General features: G+C 23.9%; 1 protein-coding gene across 1 annotated transcript; it reads left to right on the top strand.

Moving 5' to 3' along the window:
- Positions 1 to 4,802: 4,802 nt before the first annotated feature.
- Positions 4,803 to 9,997, top strand: LOC145838203 (phospholipase B1, membrane-associated-like). Its single transcript, XM_082945766.1, has 12 exons — positions 4,803 to 4,841; positions 4,916 to 5,000; positions 5,535 to 5,593; positions 6,598 to 6,709; positions 7,319 to 7,430; positions 7,487 to 7,544; positions 8,216 to 8,356; positions 8,506 to 8,685; positions 8,909 to 9,016; positions 9,456 to 9,551; positions 9,614 to 9,676; positions 9,770 to 9,997. The coding sequence occupies exons 1-12, from the start codon at positions 4,803 to 4,805 to the stop codon at positions 9,995 to 9,997; spliced, it is 1,281 nt and encodes a 426-aa protein (XP_082801892.1).
- Positions 9,998 to 10,457: the final 460 nt, after the last annotated feature.

Below are 10,457 nucleotides of genomic sequence, written 5' to 3'. Positions count from 1 at the left end.
GACTAGATTTTACTTAAAAAAAAGTATAAAACAATTTTTTTTGAATGTTTAACATGTTTTGTAATTTATAAACTTTGTGCCACTTTAACTCTATCTTGATTTTATGATTCAAGATAATAATTAAAAAAGTGCCGTAGTTTTTAACAATTAAGAACAAGATTTTTTTCTGCACAATACTTAACCCTATTCAATGCAAACTATACAACATTATTTACAAAATAATTTTTATACTTAATTTTTTATTATTATATTTGGCTCATTTTAAAATTTATAGCAAAAAAGTTAGTATCATATCCTTGTTTTAATGATTTACTAAAAATTCTATACTATCCTTTTATTAAATTATAAGGTTAAATAAAAGTTACTACTTTAAAGTATTTACATTGAATTTTTCTTTAGTAAAGCATTTAAAGTTCATGAAATTTCTACTACCCACGTTTTTGTTTATTTTACAATCTCGTATTTTTTATACTGAAGGTGTTATATTTTTTAAATATACCGGTTAAAATTTTTAAATTACTTTCTTAAACCTTAAAATGTAGTCATATAAAAATAAATATGAGTAACAAAACTCAAAAATTAACTCTTTTCAAACATTTACTGTGAAAACCGAAGTAAGTTAGAATGTTACAATTTGATAAGACAACCAAAATGTAAAGTAATTCAGATAAAAGAAAAACAGTAAAACTAAAAACGTATCAAATTAATATTACTTGGATAATAGCTTCTTGCAAAAAAATTATGAACAATAAAATTGTTGAACATAAAAAAGGTGATTAATGTTGAAGAAAAAAGGGGGCATAAGTGGACATCAAAAAGAAATAATAGTTAGTTGTATATTTTAATATAATTTTTTTTTTTTTTTTAATATTAACTGTATAAATTTAAGTTATGTTTTCTAAAAATTAAACCTTGTATATAGTAACTTATGATCTTAACAGTTATTGTTGTAAAGATAATTTTCCACTTTTTGATACTACAACACAGAACTTTCTATGATAATTATTAGTGCTTTATATAAATAGTTTTGCTACATTTTATCTTTATACCGTCTAATAAAATATTTTTTTTATGTAGGTTCATTTACAAAGTTTTGATATATATCTTATAATTTTAAATAGTTAAATTAATAAAAAAGTTAATATAAAAATGTAAATATGTTAGCTAAATTTTTATTTATTTTTCTTCGTATAAAACCATATTGTAGTATAATTGTTTATTAAGCGACAAAATAAAAACGCTCAAAATGTTCATTCCTAGGAACTGGTGCACGAAAAAACCTTTCAGTTATCGAGTCGCACACCACGGATGCATTTCAACGTCTTTGTCCAGGACAAGACCTTAAAACAAGTAGTAAACAAACTAAATTTTAGACTAGTAAACAAACTAAATGTATTAGTTTGCTGTTTTCTTAAGTAGTTTATCTTGATATAGTCTAATAGGTATATATTTGCAAGTATAAATAATTTAAAACAAGTCAATAAGCTTAAGTTATTATTTTAAGAAACATTTATTCTACAACTAATGAACCATCTATATAATTTTAAATTTTTAAAATAAGTTATTTTGAGTAACATTTCATATTGTATTTAGTTTCATTTAAAAATATTTATGTACTTCTTATGGAATTTAATTTTGTAAGAATTCAAATTTTTAATGCATTAATTTTTTTTCCGTTTTGATATTCAAAAAAGTCTATATTAGATAGTTGGTGTGTAGCCTGTTGACCAAAAAGTCTTTCTACTTTCCAGGTCTTTAGACCAAAATATTTGAGCGTTGATTTTTATCAATAAAAATAATAAGCTGTAAAAATAGTATTTTTAGTTGGAAGCTTTAATGCTTTTAAAATGTTTACTAGCCTACGTAATAGTCACAAGGCTAAAATAGAACAAAAACTAAAAACAGGGTTAAATGTATATAGTAAGTAACCATAGGCTTATTAAAAAAACAATGTAAATGTTAGTCAGAACTATATTAAAAAAAAAGAATATCTGAAAATCATGAAATCTAAAAGAGATTCATTTAAAAAAAATAGGTTGTCAAATAGAATATGCTGCTTAAAAAAATATAAAAACTAATTATTTAAGATTATTAAAAACCTTAGTAAAACAAAGGAGGTATAAGGACTATAGTAACTTTTAAACAAATATAAAACTTAACAATGTGTAGAAATATACAAAACTACATTAATATTACGACACAAATTACTTTTTAGCACAGGAATGAACTTATGATATGTGTATAGGAATTAAATCATTTTTACGAATATTTGTCTACAGAATCTAACTTTTCGTTATAAAATAAATTTTAGTGTATACTATAAGATCTGTTATATATACTTAATCTATGCTAACTAGTAAATGCAATAATAGTTATTTTAAGTTAAGGCAAAGTTACTATTTTACAACTATTTCATTTGTACGTTTTAATTCGCATTTTTTTATTTATAAATTCTTTATAAATTCTTGTACTTGATTTAATAAAAAAGTAGTATATAGAATATTAGAAGAGAATTTTATTTAGAAAAAATATAATTTTTTTTTATCCTTCGAAATTTTGGCAATAAATCATATATATTAAAGAAAATCGGGTTCTTTAAAAGAAAACAAATAATTTTACTAGTTACTAATAACTAAAACCTCTATAGATTGAACTATTTGCTAAAAATAAAAACAATAATTTTCTAGCATATATGCTATACAAAAGTACATTTATTCAAAAAACTATTTACGAAAGTAAAGATTATAAAAAAAAGAAAACAGACTTCAATGTTCTGAAGTAACATTATTCAACAGTCAATAAAGAAAACTAAGTTTCTTAATATGTTTTTACCTAAAACTGTAAATTAAAACCGTTTCAATTTATACAAGTTGTATTCTTTTTTTCTCAGTTAACTTTTGACCACAACTTAAAAAAAAATATTCTTAACAACTAATTCAATTAAGTCAATTTAAGTTAAAAAAGTGTAAGCATGAAAAAAACAATCACGACAAATTAATATTTAAAAAAAAGATTTAATATAACACTTTAGTTTACAAAATTTTTGCTATAGATCAAACAATGATTGACAACACTTATACAAAATTATTTCAAATCATTGTTATAAAAGATGTTTTATTAAAGTTTGAAAAGATACTTGATTATCAGTATTTTTAAGGAATATCATAACTTTACTAGTTTTACATAGACAGTTTTATTGTTTTAATTAAAAAAAACTGTTACTTAAAACTTTTAGTTTTGTTTTAAATATACAAAAGCTTAGTTTTTTTTAATGTTTTTACTTTTTTAGTTCAAGCCAATTAATAAAATAGTTCCTAGTTTGAGCTTTTATAAACAAGTTAAGTAAAAAAAAAAAATTAAACACAATTACTATATAAAAAGTTGTGATAAAGTCTTGAAGAATTGTGTTTACATAGCTCATTTTTCTATAAAAACTCAAGTTTAAGTAAAACCACTTTAATGCAATTACCGGTTGTAAATTTTAGTATGTTTGCTAAACAAAAAGTGCAAATAAAATTTAATTGATCTTTGCAAAAACAATAGTTAAACATTTAACGAGTTTTTACAAATATTAACTTTACTTGCATGTTTGTGAAAAAAACTATAGGTATAAAATAAACGGCTTACAGAAAGGTTTTATCATTTTGACAAGTTATAAGCTATATGCTCAACGAAGAAATTGGCTACTTGACCTAAGTGAAAAACAATGAGGATAACAATTTTCTATTTAATCCTACTTCATCAAGTTTATTTGAGCTGTACTTCATGTGAGTTAGAGAGTTTAATTATGATAATAGCTTTTTTGTAAAATATAGTAAAATATTAAAAAAATATATATCTTATTATTTTTTGTACCTAAATAATTTTAAAAAGTTTTATCAAAGTAAAAATAAATTTATGTTGTATTTGATAAAATAAATGTATTTTTTGTTTAAAAACAGGGTTTGCTTACTAGTTCTACTTTAATGTACTTTTTAATGTACTTGTCCTGGACATGACTTTAAACTGTATCCTGGTGTATGACTCGATAACCGAAAGGCATTTTCGTACACCAGATCCTTGGACTAAATATTTGAGCGCTTTTTTTTCCGTTCAATAAACATATATAATGTTTTTTGGCCTAAAGTGCTTTAGTCAGTATATATTACATATACAAAGACTTTAAAAAACTTTTTTTTTTCAAGCTTGAATAAATAATAATTTATAAGTTTATTTAATAAACATATTTATTTTATATTAGACAAGTTTTTTTTTACAAATGTTCACGTTTTCTTTAATAGATTTCTAAGTTTCAGTTTGAGAATAAAAGTTTAAAAAAACTAAACTTCTTAATTTACTTTTAAAAGAGTTGATGATCTTTAATTTTCTAAAAAAATAGTTTTGTTTAATTATTATTTAAGAACGATAAAAATTAAATATATTAAACAAAGCACTACAAAATTAGTAAGAGGTAAAGTAGCAGTATACTATGGTATCTTGCAGGTTAATGCGATTGTATGGCTTAAAACCAGTATTTGAATAATCTTTTGTTTTCAGGTCTAGGCTTTTTTCTTAGTTTAGTTTTTATATATGTAACTGTTTTATTGCACTAGTTTATAGTAAAGTAACCTTGTTAGTTTTAATAAATAAAGTAATTGTAAAACCTATTTTTAGAAGCTTTATTTATTTTGTTGTTAGCGACATGTAAGAAAAAAAATTTCACGTAAAGATAGTATTATTTTACAAAAACTTTTTTTTTGTTTAAACTACTGTCATATGTTCATTTTGATTTCTTCATAGCCTCAAAAGATTGGAGTGAAAAAATGGATAAGCTTTTAGAAGTTGCAAAACAGTACGAAAGAGTAAGTAACATGTATTTTGATTAAAATAAACAAATTTAAATAAAACTTTTGAGAAATTTTTTCGTTTTCTTTAGTCACGAAAACCGAAACTAACAAAAACAGCTGGAGGACTAGATGATTGGGGTGTAAAATTTGAAGGAACTCCTAAAACTGCATCTGGTATAATGACTTGTGTTTTAATTTTATGCTTATAAATAGTGACAAAAACTTATTTTGTACTAATAATTTAAATTTTGAATTTAGCAAAATTTTTATACAAAAGTTTAAACGTAGTAATCAATAGCAATAATAAAAACACATTGAAGTGTAAATTTCTAGAGTATAAACTGATTAATACTAAAAGGGAAAAAATTCTAATTTTTTTTATTAAATTTGAAAAATCATCTTATAAGACTTTAAATTTGTATGTGATTTTTTTTTTTAATACGTCGTATTAACATGTCTCAAGTGAAAATATTTTTGTTTAAGATTATTATAATTGAACAAAAAGCACTTTTTAAAAACAAAATATGAGAATTTTTTCACTTATAAATGCGTAAAAAATCATAGATTTCATATATAGATAATGAGTTTATATACCAAAATATTTACTCACAAAACGTAGCCAAACAGTTTTTAAAACATTAAAACAAATAATTTTTGTACAGCATCAAATTTAATAAAAAATACTTTACAAATCAAACAACATTTTAGTACACACCCTACGTCCGCAAGACATAAATGTTATTGGAGCGTTGGGAGACTCGATAACCGTTAGTTTTGTTTTGTTTTAAACGTTAGTTATGGAAACTATTTTACCTAAATGGGTTTAAAACCAGTTTTTGTTTTTAACCTTGAACTTGAGTTTACAATGTAAACAATAAAACTTGTTTACATGAAGGTTTTATGACTAAAAACATTTATAAGTTTGAAATAAAGTTAACCCATCTATATTTGTACTTTAAATTAATAAAAAGAGAGTAAATAACAATTTAGTTATTTTAATACTGTAAGCAACCACAAATTTATTAGTCAAAATTTATATCAAATTAGTGTAAAACTCTGTAAGTTATTTTTATGATAAAACTTTTCTTCTTCCTATTCTTTAATGTTGAAATTTAAGCGTTCAAAAACACTTGAACAAAATAAAAGAAAATTTGAATAAAATCCGAAACCTAAATAACTCTTAGCAAAATATTTCGGAAGCAATAAAGACTAAGTTTTATTTATATGTTAATAATTTTATTTTATAAGCAATTAGATACTCAAAGCGTTACTACTTGCAGTAATAAGTTAGAAGACCACAAAAAACATCAGGTAAAGCTTAATAGTAAACAAAACTTTAAAAGAAAAAGACATTTAGTAGATACCAATTTTTTATAGCTTTAAGTGATACAGTGTAGGAAAAAAAAAAGGTACAACAAGTGAATATTTGAAATATGTTTAAAAAATTTTGTTTTGTAGGAGGAAAAAGTAATAATTTATTTGAAATATAACTTTTTCTGAAAAATTTTCTTAAACTTAACTTACTTTTTTTAATTTAAGATTTATTAATAAGTATAACAATAGTAGAAAAATATAAAAATTAAACGATCTTTTGAAAGTTTATGCTATTAATCTTGTAAAACTAACTTTAAAAAACACAACGAGAATTTTGAACTAATTATAAAGTATCGACTAACATTTTTAAATGATCAATGGACCTCTAAACAATTAAAAACAATAACTTTAGTAAAATATCCTGAAATAACACAATTTAACAACAAAAAATCATAAGGCAGCAAACGGTGCCGATGCGGAATACTTGCCAGGAGTTGCAAAAACATACCGAGGTGTTTCATGGTCAGTTGGTGGGGATGGCACCCTTGATGATACCATGACACTGACAAGTTGGTTTTTGTTGAATAAAAAATCTATGTTGATAAAAAGATAGAGTAAATTGGTGTTTTTCAACAAATTACAAATAAAATTCACACTGTAAAAATGTGTTAGTTTTCTGTTGATAAAAGTGTATTCTCTTGAGTAAGTATAGCGTAAATTTTTGTGAACATTGTATCACAAAATATAAAACAACTGCTCTAAAAAGGCAACATAAAAAGTTATCTTTTGACTATCATCAAACTTTAGTTGTTTATTCTTGTTCTTTTGTTTTTAGTCAAAGACTAGCTGGGCTTTGAAATGATGTTACTGAAGTTTTGTTAAAATTATGCAATAAAAAAGTATAAAAGTTTAAAGTAATTTTAAAACGTTTAGTTTTTAAGTAGTAATATTATAGTGCAATTTAGCTTACAGACCGAACCAAAACTTTTGTAAATTTTTTTGTTGAAGAATTTTCAATAGTAAATTAAGAAAACTTTAAAATTTTACAATTATCTAAAATAGAAAAAAATAAAAATAAAGCTTTATCTTAGTTCGAGCAAAAGTTATACAAAATTCTCAAACAAGATACTGATATAAGCCTTTTAAAGAAGACAACTAAGTAAAAAAAAACTATTTAGATATACTCCGAAAATTCAACCCCGAAATAAAAGGATTTTCAACTGGAGCAGGAATAACCGGTGTGCCTGAAAGAGGAAGCTTCAATGTTGCAGTGCCCGGAGCAAGAGCAGAGTAAGCAGTAAACAGATTAACCTTATTTTAGTAACTAATAACTTATACTTTTACAGAGATATTCCCGATCAAGCCCGTGAGCTTATCAGAAGACTTAAAGCTGCAAATGGAACGGTATTACTTTGATGAGCTTTCTAAATAGTTGAACTAGTTTAATTGTTATTGATAATGAGTTGTTCTTAGTTTAACAATTATTGCGTTATAATAACATTTTATACAAAAACATGTTTCAATAAAAAAACAAAGAATGAAAATTCTGTAAACTAAAATCAAAAACATCAAAATTAGATACAACAACTGCAACAGTAAGCCAAAAAAAATTTTGAACTTTATTTCTTGTTTAGTCTACTTTTAAAACTTAACCATAAAGTTTAGAAAATATTGTTAACTTAAATATTTAATAAATTTCTTTTGTTAGTATATTTAGTTTTATTATAGTAGGAATTTTTTTTTATAGACTTTAGGACGTCATATCTAAAAGATTTTTTTTACATATTTTTAACTAGTTACTTTTCTAAATCTGTTTTGTCATTGGTTAGTTTTAAGTACTAAAAAAGTTGTTTAAAATTTTTTATACATATTAGAACAATAAACAACACTATGAATTTATGTTACGTCTAATAAAGCATAAATGTATTTGCAGCGTGAAAAAAATGGTACAATAAAAAATACGTAAAATAATTGAAAAGAAAAAAAAAACAGATATATTTAAATCATTATTTAGAACAATTTATTGTTTATCACAAACATAGAAGCTCTACTAAACTTTAGTTTAAATAACAAAGGAAATAGATTATGAGCATGATTGGAAAATTCTAACAATTTTTATCGGAGGAAATGATCTTTGCGATTTGTCTGACGATGACTCAAGACCTGACAAATATATTGAAAAACTTAAAGAGGGTCTCGATGTGTTGCATGCTGAAGTTAGTTTTGTTATTTCAAAAAATTTTGATTTTTTACGTTATGAAAGAAAAACATTTACAATAAATATAGACAACGTATTTAAAAACAGAAAACTAAAAACTAATTTTTGTTAAATAAAGCTGCAACAATCTTCAATTTTTTTCTACAGCTTCCCCGCACGCTAGTGAACGTAATTGAGATTTTAGAAATATATTTACTGCCTCAAGTAAGATACGGTTTCGGTTCAACGCCACAATGCGGCATTGTGCAGCAAATTGAGTGTCCATACGTTGCTCAGGGTACGGAAGAGGAACTAGAGTTTGTCAAAACAGAAACATGGGAGTATCAAGTTAGAATTCAGCACTAAATTTTTTTCAACCCCTTAATTAAAAGATAAAACTTGGAAAATGGAAACAACTTCGTGCAAACTTTGTATTTAAAACATAATATATTAAACAGAGACAATTTTTATAAAATATAGATTAGTTATCTTTCTCTTTTTTTTTAATTTTTATATTCATAAAATAGTTTGTTTCTTAAAACGATTCTTTTAAACTAATAAAAAATTTTAGAGATTAACTCAAGAGTTGCTAGAAAAAAGTGGTCGTTATGACACAAGAGATGACTTTACTGTTGTTAACCAGCCATTTTTCAGAAACACAGTGTTGCCTTACACTGAGGTAGTATCAAAGTTTAACTATTAAAGTTATTTAAAATTTTCTTAGATATAAAACTAACCCTAAAACAAGTAGCTGTAACATATAAACTTTTTTTACGTAGCGTTTTTAAAGTAACAACAGTACAGTGTTACAGGTAAATTAAGTTTAAGAAATAAAAAAGTCTAAGTAAGTTTTTTGTTAAGCCAGTTAAATCGATTTGTTTAATTCAGAAGTCGAATAATAAGTATAATTTATGTACTATTTAAATCTAAAATGTAATTTCGGTAGGTTATTTTGTACTATACTCATAAAATAAAAAAATACAATAAAAAAATTAAGGTCTTAAAAACTTATAGAAACAAAAAAATTATGTTTAATTGTTGTGTTTTGAAAAACAAAAATATTGAGAAAAAATTGTAATTAAACCTACTAAACTGTTAAGCAAACTATAATGTTACAGAAAGGAGAAGTGGACGCAACATTTTTTGCTCCTGATTGCTTTCATTTTAGCAGCAAAGGGCATGGATTGGGAGCAATCAATTTGTGGAACAATATGGTATGTATAATGTGTATTGTTTATTTTTTAACATTTTTTATAAATTAAATTTTGATTTTTAGCTAGAACCAGTTGGAAATAAGACTACTGAATGGGGAGTTTACGATCTAAAAGTGCCTACAGATGTTAGTTACATATTTTATTTGAGCTAAAAATAATTGATAAAGAAGAAGAGCTAATGACTTATACAAATATTAAATCAATTCTAAACTTGACAGGAGCACCCATATATTTTCACAAACAAGAATAGCAAAATAGAAGAAACCCCGAATGTAGTTCCGCAATCTTGCAAAAACTCAGACATACCAGACTGGGTGATAGCGGTGATGTCAATACTTGCTGCAGGTCTCCTTATAGAGGCAATAGTTTTGATTTGTCTAAACAGAAAAAGTAAAACAGTTATGCAAAATAAAACTGGAAATAGCAATGACAGCTATAAACTTTAATCGTCAAAATATATATCCTGTTCTCGCCATAATATTTTTAGTAGCATAATTAAAATTTGGTAAATTTATTTAAAACTAGCACATTATTATTTTGATTAAAAAATAATAATTTGAAAACAAACGTTTTAAAATATCGCTTTTTTAATGTTTTTTGTGTATGTTATTATCTATTTGAAAAAATAAAATTCATTATAAAAGTAAATTTTAAAAAGTTTAAAGTAAAACAAGTGTATCAAAGACATATTCAAAAACATTATCTATTTTAAACCACTTTTAGTGGTTAAGTTAAAAAACTTTTGTAGCAGAAGTTTCAAAAAGAAATAAAGGTTAATACTTTGTTAAACTTGAATTAGCCATGTTAAAATAGATTTAGTAGGTTACTATTGCTAAAAGTTTACCATTTTAAAACTAAAATAGTATTTTTTTACTACTTTGAGTTACATTCAAAAAAATAAGTTCA

The sequence above is a fragment of the Thalia democratica genome, chromosome 1 (assembly GCF_965202585.1).
Source record: "Thalia democratica chromosome 1, ktThaDemo2.hap1.1, whole genome shotgun sequence".
Lineage (NCBI taxonomy): Eukaryota > Metazoa > Chordata > Thaliacea > Salpida > Salpidae > Thalia > Thalia democratica.
This window is presented reverse-complemented; position numbering and strand designations above follow the sequence as displayed.